The sequence below is a fragment of the Budorcas taxicolor genome, chromosome 10, assembly GCF_023091745.1.
Source record: "Budorcas taxicolor isolate Tak-1 chromosome 10, Takin1.1, whole genome shotgun sequence".
Classification (NCBI taxonomy): Eukaryota; Metazoa; Chordata; class Mammalia; order Artiodactyla; family Bovidae; genus Budorcas; species Budorcas taxicolor.
The window spans coordinates 100621359-100648610 of NC_068919.1; the positions used below are offsets into that span (position 1 = coordinate 100621359).

Sequence of the window (27252 nt, forward strand, 5' to 3'; positions counted from 1 at the left end):
GAAACTAACAATGCCAATCCACTGCAGAGCGAGCGCGCCGACCCTTTCCCCTTGAGCGGGAACAGCGGGCTTTCATGCAGAAATCACTTTTAGGAAAGAAAGCAGTGTTACTCACTCAGTCAAATCTGACTCTTTGCAACCCTGCAAACTGTAGCCTGCCTGGCGACTCCATGGGATTCTCCAGGCAAGAATACTGGAGTGGGTTGCCATGCCCTCCTCTAGGGGATCTTCCCGACTCAAGGGATAGAACCTGGGTCTCCTCAATTGCAGGCAGATGCTTTACCGTCTGTGGCTCAGCTGGTAAAGAATCCACCTGTGATGCGGGAGACCTGGGTTCAATCCCTGGGTGGGGAAGATCCCCTGGAGAAGGGAAAGGCTACCCACTCCAGTGTTCTGGCCTGGAGAATCCCATGGACTGCATAGTCCATGGGGCTGCCAAGAGCTGGACACAACTGAGCGACTTTCACTTCACTTTCACTTTCTTTACCATCTGAGCCACCAGGGAAATCCCCAACCCTTTTAACATGGGATTATGTATGACGCCTGACAACATTCCCTAGGGACACTAGCTCAGGAAACTTAGCTGCCAACACTGTGGAAAGGAAAGTATCTTAACATGGTGTCATCTCTCTCTGGCCACTGCTTTGTAAACCTGCCTCAACTACATAAGAACTGGTTACAGTGCCTGGCCACATCCCTTCCTCATATATGATTTAGCTTGAGAAAAGATTTCTACCTTTCCCAGACATTGACAATCAATCCACCTGCCTTCCCCACTCCAGTCTCTCTAGACCAGTTTTTTTTCAACTGTGGGCTATGACTTGTTAGTGGATAACGATACCAATTTATTGGGTTCAATGGGCATTTTGGAACAAAAGTACTCAAAAAAGAACTGAATATACTAAAAAGTGTTTCATGAACATGTGGAGGTATCAGTTCATTTCAGTCGCTCAGTTGTGTCTGACTCTTTGCGACCCCATGGACTGCAGCACGCCAGGCCTCCCTGTCCATCACCAACTCCTGGAGTTTACTCAGACTCAGGTCCATCCAGCCAGTGATGCCATCCAACCATCTCATCCTCTGTCATCCCCTTCTCCTCCTGCCTTCGATCTTTCCCAGCATCAGGGTCTTTTCCAGTGAGTCAGTTTTTCGCATCAGGTGGCCAAAGTATTAGCGCTTCAGCCTCAGCATCAATCCCTCCAATAAATATTCAGGACTGATTTCTTTTAGGATTGACCGGTTTGATCTCTTTGCAGTCCAGGGACTCTCAAGAGTCTCCTCCAACACCACAGTTCAAAAGCATCAATTCTTCAGTGCTCAGCTTTCTTTATAGTCCAACTCTCACATCCATACATGACTACTGGAAAAACCAAAGCTCTGAATAGATGGACCTTTGTCAGTAAAGTAATGTCTCTGCTTTTTAATATGCTGTCTAGGTTGGTCATAGCTTTTCTTTAAAGGAGTAAATGTCTTAATTTTAAGGCTGCAGTCGCCATCTGCAGTGATTTTGGAGCCCCAAGAAAATAAAGTCTGACACTGTTTCCATTGTTTCCCCATCTATTTGCCATGACGTGATGGGACCAGATGCCATGATCTTTGTTTTCTGAAGGTTGAGCTTTAAGCCAACTTTTTCACTCTCCTCTTTCACTTTCATCAGGAGGCTCTTTAGTTCTTCTTCACTTTCTGCCATAAGGGTGGTGTCATCTGCGTATCTGAGGTTACTGTGTTAGGCATACATGGGTGGGTACACGTGAATGTAAACAAGTCTAAGCACACGAGAGGGAAAGGAGGGCAGTGCAGAACAATGGTTAAGAACATAAGGCTCTGATGCCTGACTGCCCAGCTTTGATTCCTAGATATGCTGTTCAGTACCTGTGTGAAAGAAAGTGAAAGTTTATTCGCTAAGTCATGTCTGACTCTTTGCAACCCCATGGTCTATAGCCCGCCAGGCTCCTCTGTCCATGGAATATTCCAGGAAAGAATACTAGAGTGGGTAGTCATGCCCTTCTCCAGGCGACCTGCCCAATCCGGGGAGTGAACCCAGGTCTCTTGCACTGCAGGCAGACTCTTTACAGTCTGAGCCCCCAGGGAAGCACAGACTGTGTATCCCTGGGCACAACAGGCAACAGAGCTGCGCCTCAATTTCACCATTAGGGACGGGAACAGTTCTTACACCATATGGTCTGGGGACGTAAGAAATTAAAGTAAGATTCAAAGGAAGGCCTGGCAGGTAACAAGCACTACACAAATGTTAGTGGGAAAGGCCTGTGTGTCTGTACACGCTGTTTCTGTTTCTACATACATACATAAACACACATACTGAACTGCCACACAAAAATACACCTATTTTGCCCTATGCATAATAGTCCAAAAACCTTGAAAGCTACAGCTCTAGACGAACTTATGTGCTTTTCCTTTAAAAAAAAAAAAAAAGGCAAATTATGTAGGCCAAAGAATCTTCCCTTTCTATCCATCTCTTAGAAACCTCAGGGTTAAACTTAAGACGCAATTACAACGACTGTCTCAGCCCAGATTTCTACACCATCTATTTCACTTTCCTGTTATCTGACTTTTGCTCTATTTTCATCTTTCTTTTAAAGTTCCTTATTGTTTTTATTGTATCTTTGAAAATGCCCTTCAATCTCTATCTGAAAATTGGTACATTGTAAGATACATTTAAAATAAAATGCACTTGATTTTACATATTTATCAAACAGAAGCACTGATTCCTAAATTCCTTTATAGAACAGATACCTTATTTGCACACTAAATTCCAAATCTTAAAAAATACATAACTATATAAAACTTAATATTGCAACTATAAAACTTAGTATTTCAATATAATTTTAAAATAGAAACAGAGAATTTGAGCCATTTAATTCAGTCATTTTTAAAGTTAGTCACTATTGCCAGGATTTTTAAAATAAAAACAAAATGTCTAAGATTAATGAAGATAGACAGATTAAAATAGATTCTTCTAACAAACAAAGAGCTGTGAGCCCAGAACACGCTATGAGCCCAAAACATGCCTCATACATAGACAGACGCTAAAGGCAAACATGAGATAGATTCCTATAACATACAAAGAGCTATGAACCCAAAACATGCCTCATACATAGACAGACGCTAGGCAAACATGAGATAGATTCCTCTAACATACAAAGAGCTATGAACGCAAAACACACGTCATACATAAGCAGATGCTAAAGGCAAACAGGAGACAGATTCTTCTAACATACAAAGCGCTATGAACCCAAACCACGCCTCATACATAGACAGACGCTAAAGGCAAACAGGAGACACAGTAAAAGCACATGAAACCATAGGCAGTAGTTTTTTATGCAAGAGACTGAGACAGGCTATTTGTTTTAGGTATAAACCCGTATATCCTCTCTAGAAGATATACACCACCGACCTGGAAGACAGTAAAAGCATCAGCATTCTACATATAATCCAATTAATTTTTTAAACTAACCAGGGTCAAATGTGACTCATTTAGTGGATTACTTTAAATGGTCAAACACAGTTGCTCAGCTGAAATCGAGACCACAAAACCAATGCATTTTCTCATGGATGGTGTCAGCTTCTTTAAAAAAGAGATTTAATGTGTGAGAAAGTTGACGATAAAAAATAGTTTCAGGAATGACTACTGTGGGTCCCACTTTTGCACACTGGGTCAGCTTGAATAATTAACGACTGAGTGCATGGCACCCGCCAGATCAGCACTTTTTAATTTCAGAGAAAGCACTCAACACCGCGGGCACCAGTCCCCTAACAACTGCAGTGAGCACGCGGCATGGCCATCTCCCGACTGTCTCCCACGGATGACCCATGTAAACCACATGGCATTTCGTATCCCTGGTCCCAAATGGCTTGGAAACCAAAGACCCATCAGGAAAGGAGAAAAAGCTGCAAAGGAAGCCACGTTCCACGGAGAGACTAGACTAGAACTGATCACCCGTGGAAGGTGATTACCAAAGGACCCACTTAAAGGAAAATACAGGAAATCACAACGATGAGCTATTTGGGTTTAAAATGCTTGCCTCCTCTCTCTTGCGCCAAAACTTCCCAGGTTCAGGCTGAACCCAGACCCGAGCCTCGGCCACACGCTGCTGAGGCTCCTCCTCTGCCCTGCCACCCTCACTCTTCTCTGAGCATTCCTGCAGAAGTCAAGCGCACTCCATTCCAGCAAACGTGCCCTAGGACAGCATCAGCGAGGAGTCAGACTGTATCTACACTAGGGAGGTGATGTCAACCAACACCCTTAAGTGGAGTTATCTTTTGATTCTAGAATTAAACACCACAAATATTGAACCCCTAAGACTTCCTTCAGCACTGCAGGCTCACACTGAAACGTAAGGAACAGTGGGCACACACAGGTGCAAAACTATGAACGTTTTAAGATGACAGTTTTGACGATTTAACGAATACAGGCTTTTAAAAGCACTATTTTGATATAATACTTTCCAAACACCTAAAGGGAATTAAACGACAAACGATGATGCTGGCGACGGAATGAAACACCAACACTGCAGAGGGGTTTGAATCTTTGTATTTTAACCCTTGCTTCTTACAGCTGCTTTACTTTATATCTTCTGCACAACAATCTACAGGGCAAGTTGCCAAACACCATAATTCAGCGACTCTACCGCGCGCAGGCGCGGGGCGCGATGACCTTTACCTTATTTACTGCAGCTAAGACTTTGTTTTGGGGAACTTCCTTATCAACTTAGAATCCGTCTTATCCCTGGGTCTGTTCCTTTTGAGGAATCAGAGAAACATCCTTGTGTGCAAGAAATGTTCTTTTCCCACGGGAACAAACAGAGGATTCTTAGCTGAACATCTCGTTTGCAAGAATGTTCAGCCCTGGTTGAGAGTCTCGTTTGCAAGCACTTCCCAACCTTCCTTATACCTTGTTCCCTAGACGATGACTAAGTCATCATTTTTGAAACAGTCTGTACATGACTCAATCAAGCATTTTTCCCTTGCATCATAAGGCCAAAAAGCAGCTGTGTCTTCAAGCCGCCTGGTACAATTCCTAGCACCATCCAGTGGCAGATTATCCAGAAGAAAAAGAAAGGTCGTCTTATGTAATAAATGAGAAGTGTTTCTGAAAAGTCTGCAATAAAAAAATATAAATGTCTATATATTTTACAAGGCTCTCCTGTTAGGGATGACTTTCATGGAGTCTGGGTTTTGTTTGTTGTTTTAGTTGCGAAGTCGTGTCGGACTCTTTTGCAACACCATAGACTGTAGCCCGCCAGGCTCCTCTGTCCATGGGATTTCCCAGGCAAGAGCACTGGACTCGGTTGCCATTTCCCTCTCCAGGGGATCTTCCCTACCCAGGGATCGCCACATCTGCACTGGGAGGCAGATCCTTTACCACCGAGCCACCTGGCAAGCCCAGAGTCTGACACCAAAGAGCAAAGAACCAGCAGCATGAACATCCGAGGACGGCATTGACGGCTGCCAGGAGCGCACGGCCGTCCCTCCACTGGGCGGCACTGACGGCTGCGTGAACGGCGCACGGCTGTCCCTCCACTGGGCGGCTCCCTCAGGACAGCCTGTAGGACCTGCCGATTACATGGCCACCCCGCCCGTCACCTCCAGAAAAGAAAGAGTAAAAGAAAAAAGCACCCTTCTTAGGAGGGCACCAGGGACTGAGGAAGACAGAAATGGGTGCTGCTCATTAGATATTACTGGAGGCAAGGCATTTTGAATCTCTATACTCAATCAGCACTCATTTGAAGATTAAAACCCAGAAACAAACATTAAATGAAGATCACATTTTTCAGCTTGCAAGTCTGTGTATAATATATCTTTTTAAAAAAGTGCTCACTGGGGAGGCTCAAGAGGGAGGGGATGTATGTATACACACAGCTGATTCCCTCTGCTGGACAGCAGAAACTGACGCCATTATAAAGCAATCACACTCCAGTTTAAAACATGCTCACCACTCTTTTCCCCGCACCCAACACAGCACCTGCCTCTCAACAAATGCATGTGAATGAATGAGCCCCCAGAGCAATGGGAAAGACGTGAACGGCTGTGAATATGAAAGGGATGTGACCACACTTACACTTAGGAAAGAAGACTGGCTGTAGTCAGAGAAAGACCAGGAAGGCACAGCCTGAAACTTAAGATCTTTTGGTGGCTACGTGTCCCTATTTACCGCTGGACATATTTTGGTTTCACGATAAAGTATTTGTTAAGAGATGACGATCACTTATGTATCAAGCTAATGACCTGAGACCCTGATAATGCACTATACGAGCTCTTTTAAACTCTAGGCTTCTTCCCCTTTCAGATGCATAGTTTATATAGCATGTACTAGGTATCAGGCAATCTAGATGTTTCATTACTCATTTTATGCATATCTGGGGGCTTCCCAGGTAGTGCAGTGCAAAGAATCTGCCTGCCAATCCAGGAGATGAAAGAGACTCAGGTTCGATCCCTGGGTCAGGAAGATCCCATGGAGTATGAAATGCCAACCGCTCCAGTATTCTTGCCTGGAAAACTCCCTGGGCAGAGGAGCCCAGCTGGCAACAGTTGATGGGGTCGCCAGGAGTCAGACACGACTGAGCAACTGAACACGCATGCATATTTCAGCGTAAGACCGTTAGCCTAACACACAGAAGGCTGTTCAAAACCTAGGACGCTTGAAAAGCTAAAGAAGAAAACAAAGAAACACAGTCTTCATTTGGCATTTTATTTTTAAGGAGACACAAGAAACGTGGGTTCAACCCCTGGGTTGAGAAGATTCCCTGGAGTGAGAAATGGCACTCTACTTCAGCATTCTTGCTGGAAAACTCTATGAACAGAGGAGCCTGGTGGGCTACAGTTCATGGGGCTCAAAGAGTCGGACGTGACTAAGCAACTAAGCGCACGCACACACAGTACACAAATCAACCCTCAGAAATGCTGACAGGATGTCGGCTACCAGTAACACCTACGAAATGCTTGCTGTTAGATTTTTAGTATTAGAAATATGACTTCAGTTGGAATTACTCCCAGATATGCTAACAAAGTGACTACAAGAAAGAACTAATAATCTGTCCTTACGAAGAAGTCCTAAATAACTGCATTTCGAATTTAGGGTACAGCTTTACAGTAGAATCCCCTGTTGAATAAATAATAACTGGCGGTTATCTAGCAACTGGCGATTCATATCGATTATCTCATTGATGTTGTAACAACATCGTGGGATAGTTACCATTAACTTTGGCCCATAGGGACTTACGCTCACAGAGTTCAGGTAATTTACCCAAGGAACACAAGTAGGCAACGGTGAGGTCAAGATTCAAACCTGAGTCTTCCAAGTCATCGTTGATAGCCAAGTACCTCACAACTATGAAAGCACCACAATTAGAAATCAACTCAAATGCACCCCTTATAGTTCCATGACAAAATTTACCCTTTTTTTGCCATAATGACAAAAAAATCTCTGAAATACAGATCAACCATGATGAATAAGGAAAATTCAAAAGGAATACATGCTCCACTTCATTAAACACCAGAACGGCTAACAATGCACAGTTCAGTTCAGTTCAGTTCAGTCGCTCAGTCGTGTCCGACTCTCTGCGACCCCATGAATCGCAGCACGCCAGGCCTCCCTGTCCATCACCAGCTCCCAGAGTTGACTGAGACTCATGTTCATCGAGTCCGTGATGCCATCCAGCCATCTCATCCTCGGTCGTCCCCTTCTCCTCCTGCCCCCAATCCCTCCCAGTATCAGAGTCTTTTCCAATGAGTTAACTCTTCACATGAGGTGGCCAAAGTACTGGAGTTTCAGCTTCAGCATCATTCCTTCCAAAGAAATCCCAGGGCTGATCTCCTTTAAAATGGACTAGTTGGATCTCCTTGCAGTCCAAGTGACTCTCAAGAGTCTTCTCCAACACCACAGTTCAAACACATCAATTCTTTAGCGCTCAGCCTTCTTCACGGTCCAACTCTCACATCCATACATGACCACGGGAAAAACCATAGCCTTGACTAGACGGACCTTAGTCGGCAGGGTAATGTCTCTGCTTTTGAATATACTACCTAGGTTGCTCATAACTTTTCTTCCAAGGAGTAAGCGTCTTTTAATTTCATGGCTGCAGTCACCATCTGCAGTGATTTTGCAGCCCAAAAACATAAAGTCTGACACTGTTTCCACTGTTTCCCCGTCTATTTCCCATGAAGTGATGGGACCGGATGCCATGGTCTTTGTTTTCTGAATGTTGAGCTTTAAGCCAACTTTTTCACTCTCCTCTTTCACTTTCATCAAGAGGCTTTTTAGTTCCTCTTCACTTTCTGCCATAAGGGTGGTGTCATCTGCATATCTGAGGTGACTGATATTTCTCCCGGCAATCTTGATTCCAGCTTGTGCTTCTTCCAGTCCAGCATTTCTCATGATGTACTCTGGACATAAGTTAAATAAGCAGGGTGACAATATACAGCCTTGACGTACTCCTTTTCCTACTTGAAACCAGTCTGTTGTTCCATGTCCAGTTCTAACTGTTGCTTCCTGATCTGCATACAGGTTTCTCAAGAGGCAGGTCAGGTGGTCTGGTATTCCCATCTCTTTCAGAATTTTCCACAGTTTATTGTGATCCACACAGTCAAAGGCTTTGGCATAGTCAATAAAGCAGAAATAGATGTTTTTCTGGAACTCTCTTGCTTTTTCCATGATCCAGCGGATGTTGGCAATTTGATCTCTGGTTACTCTGCCTTTTCTAAAACCAGCTGGAACATCAGGGAGTTCACGGTTCACGTATTGCTAAAGTCTGGCTTGGAGAATTTTAAGCATTACTTCACTAGCATGTGAGAGCAGTGCAATTGTGTGGTAGTTTGAGCATTCTTTGGCATTGCCTTTGGAACTGGAATGAAAACTGACCTTTTCCAGTCCTGTGGCCACTGCTGAGTTTTCCAAACTTGCTGGCATATTCAGTGCAGCACTTTCACAGCATCACCTACCAGGATTTGAAACAGCTCAACTGGAATTCCATCACCTCCACTAGCTTTGTTTGTAGTGATGCCTTCTAAGGCCCACTTGATTTCACATTCCAGGATGTCTGGCTCTAGTGATCACATCATCATGATTATCTGGGTCGTGAAGATCTTTTTTGTACAGTTCTTCCATGTATTCTTGCCACCTCTTCTTAATATCTTCTGCTTCCGTTAGGTCCATATCATTTCTGTCCTTTATCGAGCCCATCTCTGCATGAAATGTTCCCTTGGTGTCTCTAATTTTCTTGAAGAGATCTCTAGTCTTTCCCATTCTATTGTTTTCCTCTATTTCTTTGCATTGATCGCTGAAGAAGGCTTTCTTATCTCTCCTTGCTTTTCTTTGGAACTCTGCATTCACATGCTTATATCTTTCCTTTTCTCCTTTGCTTTTTGCCTCTCTTCTTTTCACAGCTGTTTGTAAGGCCTCCTCAGACAGCCATTTTGCTTTTTTGCATTTCTTTTCCATGAGGATGGTCTTGATCCCTGTCTCCTGTACAGTGTCACGAACCTCATTCCCTAGTTCATCAGGCACTCTATCTATCAGATCTAGGCCCTTAAATCTATTTCTCACTTCCACTGTATAATCATAAGGGATTTGATTTAGGTCATACCTGAATGGTCTAGCGGTTTTCCCTACTTTCTTCAATTTAGGTCTGAATTTGGCAAAAAGGAGTTCATGATCTGAGCCACAGTCAGCTCCTGGTCTTGTTTTTGTTGACTGTATAGAGCTTCTCCATTTTGGCTGCAAAGAACATAATCAATCTGATTTCGGTGTTGACCATCTGGTGATGTCCATGTGTAGAGTCTTCTCTTGTGTTGTTGGAAGAGGGTGTTTGCTATGACCAGTGCATTTTCTTGGCAAAACTCTATTAGCCTTTGCCCTGCTTCATTCCGTATTCCAAGGCCAAATTTGCCTGTTACTCCAGGTGTTTCTTGACTTCCTACTTTTGCATTCCAGTCCCCTATAATGAAAAGGACATCTTTTTTGGGTGTTAGTTCTAAAAGGTCTTGTAGGTCTTCATAGAACCGTTCAACTTCAGCTTCTTCAGCGTTACTGGTTGGGGCATAGACTTGGATTACTGTGATATTGAATGGTTTGCCTTGGAGACGAACAGAGATCATTCTGTTGTTTTTGAGATTGCATCCAAGTACTGCATTTCGGACTCTTTTGTTGACCATGATGGCTACTCCATTTCTTCTGGGGTATTCCTGCCCGCAGTAGTAGATATAATCGTCATCTGAGTCCATTTACAGATTTTTTTCTATACTTGGGTGAAGCACAATGGTCAAAAGGAAGGCAACAGAAAAGGTAAAAAGAAAAACTGGAATCACTACTCCCACAAACAGTCCAAAATTTCATCATGAAACAAAGATACTTCCTGCATCTGGAAGTGTCAATCTCCAGAGGACCCTAGAAACACACACATGAACTGCGGAATTACTAGCCTATTGCTAAGCTCCACAGTTACCGGCTGTGGGGAGGGAGCAGGGCAACAGGGTTGGAGACACAGACGACGAAGATCTTCAGAGTCTACAATCCAGAAGAAAAATAGCCGCTGTGAACGAAAATGCCGAAAATCCCACTCAGAGCCCTGATCCCTACCGCTGTGAACGAAGTGCAGAGAGCCGCTCAGGGCCCTGTTCCCTACCAAGGACTTCCAGGGCCGCAGTTCAGAGAAGGAAGCAACTGCGCAGGATCTGCACGGGTAGGAAAGAGAAAAAGTTTGAAGGTGGGGAAGGAGATAACGCGGGGCCTCAGGGAACAGGAAAGACACATAACCGTAGGGGAGTGAAAACCAACCAGACTGTGAGCAGGTGGAATATCGAGGTAACTGGAGAAAAAGACAGGGGAAAGCAGAGCTAAGCCTGAAAGCAAGCAAAGAATCTGGACGTGAAGAATTAACTAGAAAAAAGGCACTAAAAGTTCTGAAGCAGAAGAATAGCACAATAATGCTGAATTCCAATGAGGCTGCATATTATTACAACAGGATACGTATAAAATGCATGAAATGGGAGAGAGAACTCGCAGAAAGTCCAGTTTAAAAAAAACAAACCTCACCAACAATCCATGTATAAGGTGATACAAGTCAGGGCACTGAGAACACAAAGGGCAAATCCAAGGGTCATGTTGGAAGAAAAATCACAGGGTTTTTGTGAGAAATAAGAAATAAAAAAGTCAAAATAGAGAAGGGTCAAGTATTATTTGCAAGTTTCTAGCTTAGGAAACTCACTAGCAGATTAGCAACAGATTAAAAGAAATAAGATAGCTGAAAACAGAAATCAATACTCTGAGTAAAAGGTTTTTTTTTTTTTTCCCATAAATATCACATGTATTTAAATATGCGATCAAAAAGTAAATATTTCATTTTCCAATATTCCACGAAGTCTTCAAGATACTGAAGGAATAGAATCTTTTCTGGTTCAAAGTACACAAAATTAAATCATCAGAAGAGTTCTCGGTTCCACTGCCAAAGAAAGCCTGATAGGACACATTAAAAGCATCTGATGAAGCTTTTCTATTATCCTAAGTAGTTCTGGGGGAAAATTATCTTAAAAAGGTAATGAAACTGAAAGATCAGTGGTAAAATTTTTGAATAAAAATTGAGATTTTATTATAATCATAATAAAAGTTTCCACCTACTCCATTTAGTCATCAAAACTGTGATTTTAAATACAGAAATACCTACAATGACACCTAGCAGTGATTCCATCTTCTCCCAAGAGCAGGATTCGGTCAGCTGACGAAAAGGAAGAGCAGCAGCATGGGTGACACAGCCCAGGAACAGGAGAAGCGTCATTCGGAAGCGCAGGCAAAGCCCTGCCCTAAACTCTTGTCTCACCTTTGCAGAATTATCTTAGAGACCTGTCTACGGTCAAGCTGCTCCAAAAAACCGAGGTAAATAATGAGACAAAGCGCTAAATATGTTGATAGAATATCCATCCAAAGTTTGTTTTAAAATCTGGCCTATAATTTTTCTTCTTCATACTCATGTGTTTTTGGAATCAAGGTAATGCTAGCCTTATACAACGAGCTGGAAGAAATAATTCCATTGTTTCTGTTCTCTGAGTTTATGAAAGGTCAGCATTATCTGTGCCTTGAGTGCTTGGCAGAACTCACTCTAGAAACCACCAAGTGACTCCCTGATGGTCCAGTGGCTAAGGATCTGCCAGCCGGTGCTGGGGACAGGGGTCCACTCCTGGTCTGGGAAGAGTCCCACGTGCCACAGAGCAACCTGGCCTGTGCACTCCACCACTGAGCTTCAGCACCAGAGCCTGCACTCGGCAACAGGAGGCCAACGGCCTGCGGCCAGAGAGGGGCCCGCCTGCTGCCTAACTGGAGAGGGGCCCGCCTGCTGCCTAACTGGAGAGAGCAGTGAAGACCCAGAGCAGCCACACAGAAGTGAACAAACAAATATAAAAACTGTACCAAGTGTTTTCCCAGCAGGAAGATTTTTACTCCCTGACCAGTTTCTTTAGGGATTGAAGGACTATTCAGGCTTTCTATTCTTTCTTCAATCAATTTGGTGTTTTACACATTTCAAGACTCACGTGCATGAAAACATTGGAGAAACACTACCTCAGACCACTAAATTCCTATCGCTTCCCAAGTTAGGTGCCATCTCTGTCCAACATTTCAGGTTTCTGGCTGTTAGCCCCACAAATCCAGACATTCCGACCACGGCTTTACACAGTCAGCACTGTTTACATCTTGATTCACCAGCAGTTTTTGCATCTCAGAATCTCTCCTGAGATCACTTTCCTTCTCCCTAAAATTGTATCTTTTAGCGAGGATGCATTGGATCAAGGGAAAACACACTCAGCTTTCTTAAGTCTGAAAATCTCTATTTTGCCCTTCCTTCTGTAAAACAGCTTTGGGGGGAACCCAGTTCTGAATTGACAGTTATTACTCTGGGGACTGTTTGGACATTCTTCCACACGGCTGTGGTATTCGCACGGTCGCTGCTGGAAAGTCCTTTGCTCATCTATTCGCTGTTTCTCCAAAAGGCAGTCTCCTCTCCCTGGCACCTCTTAGGGGGTCTCTCTGTCCCCGGTGCTCATCAGTTCCTCTCATGTATCCGTGTAAGAATCCCTTCACAGTAACACTTGTCTGAGATCTTCTGTTTCCTAAATTTACAAATCCACACATTTGATCAATCCTGGAGAACGCTCAGCTGCCCCCTCTATTTGCTCCTTCTGGGACTCTGATTAGATGAATTTACATGCCATGCAATGAGCAGGTTCACTGCAAAATGAAAATGTGGGGCGCCTTGTTCACAAGTTATTTAGAATTTCAGAGGGGTAGAGCATGAAATCAAACATGAGGCTCTTCTAGTGTGGGGATCTCTGCACCTGCACAAGTCACATGCCCACGAGGCCCTGACTTCAGATAAGCAAGGACAGTGATAGTAAACATCCTGAAGGCAGAAGGAAGCAGAAATCAGAAAACCAAGAAACATCTCCCACCCAGGGACAGCCACACTCTTATCATCTTGATGCACGGATCAGAAACTTTTCTATATATTCACATGTAGCTATTCAGTCACACAATTCTTGTGCTATGGAAATGGTATGCTGCACATTCTCTTCTACAGTCTTTTTCCAAATTTACTCTATTATGGAGAGCTTTCAAAAACTTCAGTAAATACAGATCACTTCAGTCCTATTGTACAGATAACAGAACATACAGTTACATGGTCATTTAAGCAAATTCATATTGTTCGGTTTCTGAAGAGTCTTGAGCTTTTCACTTTTAAAAGTGATGAGCATGGGCTATGAATAAAGTTGAGTGTGGACTGAATGAAGCAATCAGTATAAACCGCACTCACAGAGAACTTGGCAGGTAACAAACTCTCCATAAATGTTAGTGGTTTTATAAAACATTATGTCTCATGTAAAAATTGAATTCATCTATACTCCCAAAAGCAGGGTAAGAGAGATTTTTTTTCTTGATCCTTACCAATTCTTTTAAATTTTGCCTTTTATATTTCTTCTCTTTTTCAGTTTAGTTTCTATTGTAAAGTGAATCAGGCATGCGTGTACACACATCCCCTCTTCTCTGGAGCCCCTTCCCCTCTCGGTCACCACAGAGCACTGCGCAGGTTCCCTCAGCTACACAGCAGGCTGCTGTGTAGGAGTTACCCGTTCTACGCACAGTGCCAACGGTGTACACTTGTCAATCCCAACGCATCTCACCACGCCCTCTTTCCCCCTTCGGCGTCCATATGTTTGTTCTCTACATCTGAGAACATCTCTATTTCTGTTTTGCAAATAAGGTCATCTATACCATGTATTTCTTCTAGACATGCTCCGTTCACATTCTCTGACAGTTCTCCTAACGGATTCCTTATTGTTTTAAAATTTTAATGATTTCTGTATTGGAGATGCCAATCCTTTGTCATAGGGGTATCAAGTGCTTTTTTTTTTCTCTTAAAAGAAAGAATAACTTAAAGACTTACCTCCAGTTCCTAAGACCTTCAGGAGCTCAAAATTCTCAATCCCCACCTTCTCTGCATGTCCTGTTAAATTAGCTAAAAAAAGAAACAGAAAAAATAAACAATTAAGGGGATGAGTAACAGGAGATAGTCCCTGGGGCCTCTGATGTACCGCAGTGTTTCATTTCTTGGAATGTTAAATAAGGATTCACTTGATCACTATTTGTTAAACAGCACAGCTATGCTCATGTAATTTTCTGTACCTCATATATTGCAACTTTTTCTTAGAATTTTGTTACTATGTATCATTTGCATCGAAGGTCAACCATAAAGTGCTATATGACTTTCTACTAACCAAATAAACTGAAAATGAGCACAAATTCTAACATGTAGACAGATACACAGGAAGAAAACTGGACAGATTCAGAAGATGCATTCATTTATTCAACAAACATTTACCGTCTGTAAAAGCCCCTCCAAGGCCGCAGACTGTGCTCCACGCCCACTTCTGCCCCAAGCGCAAGCGCACGAGCAGCCTGCACCAGCGCCTGACCACGCTGGGCCCCAGCTCGCTCGGCCCTGATGCGCAAGCGCTGATCTCAGTGAAGCCCAAGACCTCCGCCAGTCCAAAATTCTAGAGCTATGCCGAAAACCAAACCTCTTCAAAAACACATTCTGGAATAAACGAAATGAGGATACCTTACACCGAGTATCTTCCAGTGTACCCCACTGAATTCTGGTCCCACTCTACCAGAAGTTAAGAAGTGTGATGTTGGGGGAAGGTGGGGAAGAGTGCTCAGGCTGAAATGAATCTGGAAACAGTCAGCTTAAAGCTTCACAAGTTTCTTTAATGCCGAACCTCACAGACACTGCACCATGAAAACACACATCTGGATCTTCAATACTGAGACACTTACATCTGTCAGATTCACTGGACCACAAGCGACTTTGTATGGTGATACCGATCCATACTGCGTGAGCCAGCAGATCAGAAAGACACGATCAAGAACGGCTTAGTTCAAACCCTAGTTCTACTGCTTAAAAGCTCTGTCATCCTCAACAGACTGCTTGACTTTTCTGTGTTTCAGATCCCTCTAGTTGAAATGGGGAATAAAAATGCTGCCCTCAAAGCACACTGGTGCCTGCAGTTTATGTTCAAACGTGTTTCAAAGAGATGGACTGACGGGAGAACACAGGTATGGACAGGTATGTGATAAAGAAGGGCTTACCAGTGGCTCAATGACAGAGAATCACCTGCAATGCAGGAGCTGCGGGTTTGATTCCTGGGTCAGGAAGACCCCCTGGTGGAGGGCACGGCGACCCACTCCAGTGTCCTCGCCTGGGGAATCCCATGGACCGAGGAGCCTCGTGGGGTACAGTCCACAGGGACTGAGCACGCACACGTGTGATACAGAAGGTATGACCGATGCTAACTGCAGAATCTCGATAGTGAGTGAACGGGCATTCAACATACAATTCTTCCAAATTCTCTGCATTATATTTGAAAATGTTCATAATAAAACGGCAAATGGTAAAAATAGGGCCTTGTGATGATTCTGTGAGCTTAATTCACACAGTATTTGCTGTGTCCAACTAAGACTATTAGTGTTTGCAAATAAATTTATGCTTTGGACTACTGGACTTCCCTGGTGGCTCAGCTGATAAAGAATTCGCCTGCAATGCAGGAGACCTGGGTTCAATCCCTGGGTTGGGAAGATTTCCCTGGAGAAGGGGAAGGCTCCCACTCCAGTATTCTGGCCTGGAGAATCCATGGACTACAGTCCATGGGGTCACAAAGAGTTGGGGACATGACTGAACAACTTCCACTTTCACTTTTGGGACCATAATTTTTTTAAAAAATTAGACTAAGAACTTTTAACTAGAATTTAAAGTTTCAGAGGGAAAAGCAATTTCAGCATCTTTCCAAAGTTTAACTAAATGCATTAACTTAAAAAAATATTTTAAATTGTGGTCACAATTAACCACAGAACAAAATTTACCATGTTAACCATTTTTAAGCATATTCTACTGCTAAGTCACTTCAGTCGTGTCTGACTCTGTGTGACCCCATAGATGGCAGCCCACCAGGCTCCCCCGTCCCTGGGATTCTCCAGGCAAGAACACTGGAGTGGGTTGCCATTTCCTTCTCCAATGCATGAAAGTGAAAAGTCAAAGTGAAGTCGCTCAGTCGTGTCCGACTCTTAGTGACCCCATGGACTGCAGCCTTCCAGGCTCCTCCATCCATGGGATTTTCCAGGCAAGAGTACTGGAGTGGGGTGCCATTGCCTTCTCCGTTTCAAGCATATAACACAGTACTATTCTGTTAACTCTAGGCACATGGTTCACAACAGAGCTCTACAATTTTTTCACTGTGCAAAACAAATTTCATTGAACAATGACTCTTCGCCCTCTCTTCCAAACTTCCAGAAACCACCATCCCATTTTCGGTTCCTAAGAGTCTGACTATTAACGCATACTTTCATAGTGAGAACAAACCAGTGTACGTGGTCCATGCCTCAAGCTCACACTGGCTTCAGCATGAATCTAACATGAATACCCAAGGCAGTGTCTTAACATCAATACAGTAAAGCAGCATACCCTCCTGCAGTATGTCACACAGACTATAGAAAAAGCAAGCTCACAGGAAACCATCACTTCTGCAATAATGAGCTGGCTCTAAATGAACAATAAAAGTTCTGTTATTTATTGCTGTAACTGAGTGCTAAGTTCTGTTATTTTATTAAAAATATTCTGAAGTTGAAGACATTAACGAGTCACATGTTAGAAGTTACTACTCCCGATTCTATTAGGCATCATCTTTTATTTACAAGATGTGTGACGGCCCAGCTTTCCGAAAGCACTGTCCATATGTTAGGGGAAGCACACCGACCGGAACCGCCCACCCGGACAGGCACCAAAGTAACCGTCTGCATGAGTTGTTTTACAACAGGAGGTCCTGGTAAGGAACACAGAGCTATTAAGCCACCACCAACCGGAAGAGTTCGGCAAAGATGAAAAGGAGACACCACATGTCCGACCACCTCCCAGAATCCTTCTCCCTGGCCTCCATCTCGGCTGAACAAGGTGTGCACCACCAGGAAGGACTCTGAGTCAGAATGACTGGCTGAAGACCACCCGGAAACTAACCCCATCACCATAAAACCTGCAAGCCATGTGGCAGAGCGGTCCTCCCGGGGCCCCTCACCCTCTGCCCTCCGCCCGGGTGCCCCTCTCCCAGTAGAATTCCTTGCACGGTCAGCACATGTGTCTCCTCAGACAACTCATTTTCGAGTGTTAGACAGGAGCCCAGTTTCGGGCCCTGGAAGGGGTCCCCCTTCCTGCAAAACATATACTATTTCTCCCATATCTGTATTTGCAGCTGGACTAAGGGAGATAAGGAACTCTTCTGATACACAGTCACTCCAGCCTTTTCTTCACTAACCACAGAATTTTTCTCATAGGAAATCAGCAAGAGGTCATAGATTAATTACACTTGGTTCTTATATGCAGAGTCCATCATGAGAAACGCTGGGCTGGAAGAAGCACAAGATGGAATCAAGATTGCTGGGACAAATATCAATAACCTCAGATATGCAGATGACACCACCCTTATGGCAGAAAGTGAAGAGGAGCTAAAAAGCCTCTTGATGAAAGTGAAAGAGGAGAGCGAAAAAGTTGGCTTAAAGCTCAACATTCAGAAAACGAAGATATGGCATCTGGTCCCATCACTTCATGGAAAATAGATGGGGAAACAGTGGAAACAGTGTCAGACTTTATTTTGGGGGGCTCCAAAATCACTGCAGATGGTGATTGCAGCCATGAAATTAAAAGATGCTTGCTTCTTGGAAGAAAAGCTAAGACCAACCTAGACAGCATATTAAAAAGCAGAGACATTACTCTGCCAACAAAGGTCCATCTTCTAGTCAAAGCTATGGTTTTTCCAGTAGTCATGTATGAATGTGAGAGCTGGACTGTAAAAAAAGCTGAGAGCCGAAGAATTGATGCTTTTGAACTGTGGTGTTGGAGAAGACTCTTAAGTCCTGTGGACAGCAAGGAGATCCAACCAGTCCATCCTCCAGGAAATTAGTCCTGAATATTCATTAGAAGGACTGATGCTGAAGCTCCAATACTTTGTCCACCTGATGCGAAGAACTGACTCATGCTGGGAAAGACTGAAGGTGGGAGGAGAAGGGGACGACAGAGGATGAGAAGGTTGGATGGCGTCACTGACGTGATGGACATGAGTTTGACAAAGCTCCGGGAGTTGGTGATGGACAGGAAAGCCTGGTGCGCTGCAGTCCATGGGGTCACACAGAGTCGGACCTGACTGAGCGACTGAACTGAGCCGAGCCCTTTTCTAAGATTCTTTTCCCGTAACGGTCATTACAGAGCACTGAGCAGAGTTCCCTGTGCTAACTGACAGGTCCTTATCAGTTATGCATTTTACATACAGTGGTCTGTGTATGTCAATCCCGATCTCCCCATTTATCCCTCCCCCTCTTGCCCCTAGTAACCATAAGATTTTTTTCTACACCTATAACTGTTTCTGTTGTATAAATAAGTTTATTTGTACCCTTGTCTTAGATTTCACATACAAGTGATATCATATAATATTTGTACTTCTCTGCCTGAAAACACCTCTAGGTCCATCACGTTGCTGCAAATGGCTTTATTCCATTCTTTCTCATGACTGAGCAATCCCCCACTGTAAATACGGCGGACCTTCTTTATCCACTCTCCCGCTGATGGACATTTAGGTTGCTTCCAGACAGGCTATGGCCTTCTTTGGGGTCATCTGGCCTGGCACTTACCAAGTATCTTAGATCTCTGAGTTTCTGTTTTTCACCCAATTTGAGAAGTTTTTCCCTTAATTTTTCAAATGTTCGTTTTATCCCATTCCCTCTCTCCTCACTTTCTTAAGATTCCAACTGCACATATGTTTGATTGTTTGATACTAAGAGGTCCCTGAGACTCTACTCATTTTCTTCTAATGTTTCCTCTGCTCTTCACATTAATCCCCATTGTTCTACCTTCAAGTCCACTTACATTTCCTTCCAACATTTCTATTCAACTGTTGAACCCATCCGACAGATTTTTACATTTCAGACATTGTATTTATCATTTCTAGAAATTCCATGTGGTTCTTTTTCATTGTTTCTATTTATCAGATAAGATTTTTTTATTTTTTCACTCGCAGAGAACATGCTGCTTTATCTCACTGAGGATATTTTGAGAGACGTTTTAAAATTCTTGTCTGCTACTGCCACTATCTCGTGCATCTCAGGCTGGAATTCAGTTGTTTTTATTTCCTCCTGGGATATGTTCCATTTCCTTGATCCCTCCTATGTAGGATAATTTTTTATTGTACTCTCAACATTAACCCTTAAATGCTAACTAGTGAAAACTCTAAGATTGTTATTTCTCTCCAGCAAGAGTTTCTTTTGTTTTAGCCAGCAAATATCTTGGTTTTGCCTGGACTGACTTGAATTACAAATCAGTTTCTTAGAAGGCAGCTCTAGGCCACTTCAGATTTGTTTTTTAAGTCAAGCTGTTCTGAGACTGTCGTTTTCATGCATGGTTCAGAAGTAAATGCACAAATTTTCGTACACAAAATTTGAGGACTCTCCCTCCTCTGAGGCTCCTCTCTTTCTTTTAGGGATTCCTCCACTATCATCAGTGGCCAAGGTTCTCTGACCTTAGTTTCCCAGTTTCTCTGACCAGAAACCATTGTTTCTTCATCAGAGTCCAAAGAACATGATCTGTGCTCACCCTGAAGCTAAACTTAGTGAAACGGCGATGCGGCCTTCCCCGCCTCCTCCCGCCGTGCGCTCTCCCTGAGGGCCTGCTTCTGTCCACTCTCAAGGGCCTTAAACATTGCTTTCCTCTAGTAAGTCCAGTGTTCACAGTCACTTTCTACAAAGTAATTCTCTAGAAGGTGGTCTTATTTTGATATTACAAGAAGTAATGGTCTTCCTAAGTCAACATTCAAATAAAATAGCAGTTTCTGCTTTCCACTTCAACTACTACCCCTGGAAATAAACTTCAAAGAGCAAATAAAATCTTAAAGGTGATACAATATAGGCCCATCTCAGGGGTCATGAACTTAATCTCCGTATGATTCTTTCTTTTACATCATATCTGCCAGACACACACAGGGAAGCAAATCTACAGGGGACTCTATCACGTTTAGGCGCTGGGGAATACTGTTAATTAAACAGATTTTTTTCATTGTGTTAATGACAAAACACATAAAAGCAAACAAAAATACGATGCTATAAGAACCCAAGCAATGACAAACAGATATCCAAGCATTGAGTCTAAGAGTCTAAATGGTTCTCATTTCTCCGGCATTGTTTTTCATTGTAATCAGAAGTCTTTGAGCATGAAAGTCTAAAAATAAACTACATCTCTCTTAATTAAACTGTCAACCTAAGAGCAAGAGCTCAACCTTCCCAGCAATGCTACTAACGTCATTAGAACAAGACTTAAATATTTACGTGTTTTACTTCATCCTAGAGGCACACTGCACAGCAGCCCCTTAAAGGAGCCTGTGCTTCTGAGTCCTCTACCTGCCTCAGCAAAGTCCAAAGTGACATGTCAGGTGACCTGCAGCTGCCTGGATGTCTGGGACCAGACGTGACCGGAAGCAGACCTGTGTCTGAGAGACGGAAGTGTCCGCTGCCTGTCCTCACGTACGGAAGGAGACGGCTCTTCCTGTGGCTGCGGGAGCTCCTCCACCTGCGCCAGGCATGCTTCTGCCCGACTCTCTGTCTAGCTCTTCCCAAAGATAAAAAGAAGTTACTCATTACTGAAGAGTCTAAAACTCTGACTGGGGACAGTCAGTAGCAAGCGGAGTCTCTGTGTTAAGAACAGTCTCCACCCAAGGCCTGTTCTTTTTCTTTTTTGGCTCAAACTTCTGGCCTGGCCTGACCTCCTGAGAAGGCCATCCTCTTGCAAGCCTCCTTCCACTGTATATGATGGTTAGTAAGTGGATGTGGAGGTTCCCTTGGGACCTAGTGTTCGCTCATTGTGTGTTCTTTCTAACCTGCAGGCTCACACAGCTCAACATGCTGGTCCCAAGATTATGATTAGACAGGTTTGGGAGGGACGCAGGAGTTCTCACTTAGGTAAACTACATGCGCCGATGCCGCTTTAAGAAGAGCTCTGCACTGGCCTATCGGAAGCTTGCTCAGCTTTTACAGACAATGCGGTGCAGAGTCCCACCAGCTACTGTTCCTTGCAGACAGTTCCCTCATGACTCTTGAGGAATAAGAGTAATATGACTGCGCAGACTTTGGGCACTTCTGGATTTCCAGCTATAACAGCTTAATTGCACCAAAATCTCATCCTCAGCTCCTGAATCCTATATAAAAGAATGAACTCCCACAGAAACAATGCCTACGGAAACTCTTCACAAATACCTAAAATAACAAACAATATCAACAAACTTTAAAAATTTCGTCTAGAACTACTCAGTTGGTACACAGTATGATCGTATCATTGCTCATTCAGCTCAGTTCAGTCTCTCAGTCGTGTCTGACTCTGTGTGACCCCATGAACCGCAGCACGCTAGGCCTCCCTGTCCATCACCAACTCCCGGAGCCTGCTCAAACTCATGTCCATCGAGTCAGTGATGCCATCCAAACATCTCATCCTCTGTCGTCCCCTTCTCCTCCTGCCTTCAATCTTTCCCAGCATCAGGGTCTTTTCCAAGGAGTCAGTTCTTCTCAGCAGGTGGCCAAAAGTATTGGAGTTTCAGCTTCAGCATCAATCCTTCCAATGAATATTCAGGACTGGTTTCCTTTAGGATTGACTGGTTTGATCTCCTTGCAGTCCATTTTGATGCCCACATCATATGAGTTATTAAATGTTAGCAAAAGTCAACTAAAACAATAAACATTTCCAAACTTTTCAAGGCCTACTTTAGGCCTATCTCTTTTATTAATTAGTTTAGGTAGTCTCCGCTCATCAAAAGAATTTGAAGATTTTTTACATTAATACAATATTAATCATTTAGAAAGGACAGGTGTGAATAATTTTAATGCTTCACAAAGCAATTTTAACTCATTTTTTTTCTTATTAAAATATTAGGAACTCTCCCACTGAAGATCCTTCCCTTCCTGGGACTTCCCTGGAGGCTCAGGGGCTAAGAATCTGCCTTATGAATGCAGGGGACACAGGCTCAGTCCCGGCGGGGGACGAAGAGCCCGCCTGCCTGTGCCACAGCCAAGGGATCTGTGCCACAACGAAAGGCCCTGCAGGACACAGCGAAGACGGACTAGCGATTTATAGGGAGAACCCTTCCCTTCTTGACCAGTGTCGCCACCCTATGCTGTACTCTTACTAGTGAGGAAGTCACTTTTAAGACTAAACTTAACTAAACCCTTTACAAGAAGTCAATGGATTTGTCAAAAATATGTTTGCTGCAACTCTAATAAATTTCACTTAATACAAAAACTCTCTTTAGAAAAGTCTGGTGAATACTTCTGAAAGGAAAAATCTTGTATTATACAATGACTATAAAATACTTGATTCTTTATGCTGTAAGTGGATCCCTCCAGCTTCTCCTATAATATTAATGTAGATGTGTGCACGGTGGGAAAACATGACTGACAAAACTTTTAAAATAATAAATTTAGACTAAAAAGATCATTGTCTTTTCCCCCAAATTCCAAGAGCATTTTTGTTTTTACTATAAAACAATCCATGTTCAAAGTTTAAGAAGACAAATAGCGTAAACAGGCTTTCTAAAGAGGCCCTGAGAATCTCCAGAGCCCCCCCACTCAAAGATGGCTGTCGTTGGCCTTTGGCATGTTTTCCTAGGATTTTAGCCACAAACGAACGGTTGATAAATGCTTCTTAACTTTCTAGGCAATTCTATTATCAAATGTAATTTATAAAGCACATAATCTATATACATATTTTTTTAGGTTGTGAGATATTTAACTTGGAACATCCCACTCTCACGGAGGAAAAGAATCAGTAACACCACATTTTATTCTGTTGCCATAGTTTCTGCTAAGCTGCACACATGTAATTGCACAGAGGATGTGCTGAAATCATTTTATTAGATCCAATGATTCACTTATGCTAACATGAAAGGCTTAATTTAACAGCACTTTTACAATTAAAGTAGAAATAAAGAGGATAATGCTTCTGAAGCCATTTCAAGTAGGTTTCTTGGTATATGACTAAGGCACTCATATACTAGATTTTATTCAGTGAATTAGTTACTTATTAAATTTGCAATAAGCTCTGAAAATGGAGTTTAATAGAAAAGACTACGGAGTCTGTGGACATTAAAGGGAATATCAGCATCATGTGAGGCTACCAGACAGCCTTATTGAGCATCACTCGTCCTCGAGGATGAGACGGCTGGATGGCATCACTGACTCGATGGAAGTGAGTCTGAGTGAACTCCGGGGGTTGGTGATGGACGGGGAGGCCTGGTGTGCTGCGATTCATGGGGTCACAAAGAGTCGGACACGACTGAGCGACTGAACTGAACTGATTCTCTCATTTAAGAAACATTTACCAAGTGCCTCCTAATACCTGAACCAAGTGTTAGGTCTGTAGCCAACAAGTACAGGATTTAAACTAGCCAAGACGAGAGAATGGCTGGGAGATTCCGGACCAGAAGAAGGGATGGAACAAAAGCATAAGTAGGAATAAGTATTTTCCCACCAGAGAATATTAGTTATAAGAAACATGCGGGAGAACCAGTAAAAGCATGACAGAAAACAGATACAAGAAACGCGCTGATTCCAAACCTAGAATGCCAGACTAGTTTCAACTGAATCAAAACTACTGAATCCGTAAGTAACAGCAGCTCCTGACGAGACCGGAGTACGGCTTCAGGAGAATTACCCCAGCAGCAGCATGCTGCCGTGTGGATACAGCAAGGGGAACGAGTGCGAAAAGCTGGGAGGCCGCTGCGACAGACTAGATGAGTGCTGAGAGGACCTAGTCCAAGCATGGACAGAACCTGAAAGGAAGGGGAACAGCGAACCCAAGACTCACCGAGACAGGGCTTCCCTGGCGGCTCAGCGGCCAAGCACCCGCCTGCCAGCGCAGGAGACGCGGGTTCAGCTCCCGGTTCGGGAGCGCCCCTGCCGCAGAGCAGCCCAGCCCGGGAGCCACAGCTCCCGAAGCCCCGGGGCCCCTGTGCTCGTGGCACACAACCGGACAGACCAGAGCAGCGAGACGCTCACACGCCGAAACTAGAGAGAAGCCGCAGCAAGGGAGACCCGGCACAGTCAAGCACAAGTATGCAGTGTGTGTGTGTGAGAGTATGTGTGTGAGAGTGTGTGTGTGTGTGTGTGTGTGTAGAATCACTGAAATACTGCAGAAAAGCCCGCAGCAAGGGAGACCCGGCACAGTCAAGCACAAGTATGCAGTGTGTGTGTGTGTGTGTGTGAGAGTGTGTGTGTGTGTGACTGTGTGTGTGTAGAATCACTGAAATACTGCAGAAAAGCCCGCAGCAAGGGAGACCCAGCACAAACACAAGTATACAGTGTGTGTGTGTGTGTAGAATCACTGAAATACTGCAGGAAGCATCTGCTGAACACCTGACTTGGGAGCTGAAACTACAGAATCAAGCAGGACAGGACCCCCACTTTCGGATGAGCTGACTGAGCCGCGCCATCTGTCTGTGTGTGTGTGTGCGTGTACACAGGACAGGACCCCCACTTTCGGATGAGCTGACTGAGCCGCGCCATCTGTGCGTGCGTGCGTGCGTGCGTGCGTGCATGTACACAGGACAGGACCTCCACTTTTGGATGAGCTGACTGAGCTGCGCCATCTGTGTGTGTGTGTGTGTGCGTGCGTGCGTGTGTGTGTGTACACAGGACAGGACCCCCACTTTCAGATAAGCTGACTGAACCGCGCCATCTGTGTGTGTGTGTGTGCGTGCGTGCGTGTGTGTACACAGGACAGGACCCCCACTTTCGGATGAGCTTACTGAGCCGCGCCATCTGTGTGTGTGTGTGTGTGTGCATGCGTGCGTGCGTGTGTGTACACAGGACAGGACCCCCACTTTCGGATGAGCTGACTGAGCCGCGCCATCTGTGTGTGTGTGTGTGTGTGTGTGTGTGCGTGCGTGTGTGCGTGCGTGTGTACACAGGACAGGACCCCCACTTTCAGATGAGCTGACTGAACCGCGCCATCAGTGTGTGTGTGCGTGTGTGCGTGCGTGCGTGCGTGCGTGTGTGTACACAGGACAGGACCCCCACTTTCAGATGAGCTGACTGAACTGCGCCATCTGTGTGTGTGCGCGTGCGTGCGTGCGTGTGTGTACACAGGACAGGACCCCCACTTTCAGATGAGCTGACTGAGCTGCCCCATCTCCCCCCAGCGACCCCACATCTGGAGCACAGGAAACCGTGGCGAATGGCAGCTGCTGACAGCGTCTTGCTGAAAGGGGAAGCTGGAAGGGAAAGCTGGAGGGGAGGCTTGGGGCCTCAGCACTGATTCTGAAGTGGCGGCACGCCATCCCAAGGGCTATCATGCGGGGAGCTCTCGGCAAGGAAGTGCAGCTCCGCACAGACCGCACGTGGATGGGGTTCAGGTCATGCTGCCCCAAAGCACAGTACTTGGTAGAGTGAGTATTTTAAGCTGAAGGGATCTGAGAAACAGCGCAAGCAAGGACTCTCTGACCTTCCCCTGAAGTCAGCCACAGCCCCTCCTGTGCCAAGGTGCCCTCCCCGCACACCCAGAGGAAAGGAGCATCCTTCCCTTTCAAGCCAGGGACACGGAGAGGAATCGCCAAGCTTCCCCCAGTTCACGACCCACACCCTTTTCCCACGAGGTCCCATTTTTCACTAACCCTAGCATGAAAAAGCTCAGGGTTAACCCTCTCTAAAGACTTAGCGAGATGGTGGCCTGGTGAAGGCGCCAAGCAACATAAAGCTCACATGGAGCCAATCTGTATGCTTCTCTGTTGTTGACTGTCTTCTGTTACAGGAATACAAGTTGAGAATTCAGAAGAGTGAAGAAAAAAGCATTTTTCCTTCCTCCCCTACAACGTCCAAGGTTTTTAGAAGGGGACAAGGGCTAAAGTTTTAAGAAGAAAACCCTTCAGGAGATCACGAAAAGAGGGCAAGTCTTGATGACGACCAACAGTCAGGACGCAAGGAGAGAAAGGGCTAGAAAACGAATAATGTGTAGAATCCAAGCGAAGACAAATGTCAGCTGAAAACTGATCATCAGGGGAGTCACTCTGTGATACACTGATAAATATGTATATTTGGTCTTAGTCCTAAAAGCTTAGGAAGCTCCTGAGAGTGATGAGAGTCTTGTCAGTTACTGAGGGAGGGGGTGGTGCCAGACACCAGGGACTCTGGACCCACCCTCCGCCTTCCCACCCCAGGGGCGGGAAGAGGGGCTGGACAGGGAGTTAATCAACGGCCATTATTCAATCCAGCACGCCTGTGAAGAAACATCCCTGAAGACCCCAAAACGACAGGGCCTGGGGGTCAGAGAGCTTCTGGGTTGAAGCACACACACAGAGGCTGGGACGGCATCTTCCCTGAGAGTTCTAGAAAGTTCCACACTTCTCGGCACCTCCCACATCCCAAATACCCAGCCCAACGAATCTCTTCCCTGTGATCCTGAGTTGCCGCTGTATCAATCAATGAAAGCTGTATGAGTAAATTAAATAAATCGAGCCTCCAAACTACACAGGGAGGTCAAGGTACAAAGGTGGGGGTGGAGAAACAAAATAATATTCTGAAAAGTAATGGATACAGGTAGTTTTATTCAAGAACTGGAGATTAAAGGGAAGGAACTGAGGAAATGGGCAAGAATCCCATGAAACTTTTTTCCAGCTTGG

General features: G+C 44.5%; 1 protein-coding gene across 5 annotated transcripts in view; it reads right to left on the bottom strand.

The window, feature by feature from the left end:
- Window positions 1–27252, bottom strand: part of RPS6KA5 (ribosomal protein S6 kinase A5) — a 179409-nt gene that overhangs the window by 111368 nt on the left and 40789 nt on the right. For all 5 annotated transcript variants that reach the window (XM_052647254.1, XM_052647253.1, XM_052647258.1 and 2 more), the window contains exon 2: window positions 14448–14519. In XM_052647254.1, coding sequence (XP_052503214.1) covers window positions 14448–14519 — 72 coding nt within the window. The remainder of the gene's footprint in view (window positions 1–14447; window positions 14520–27252) is intronic.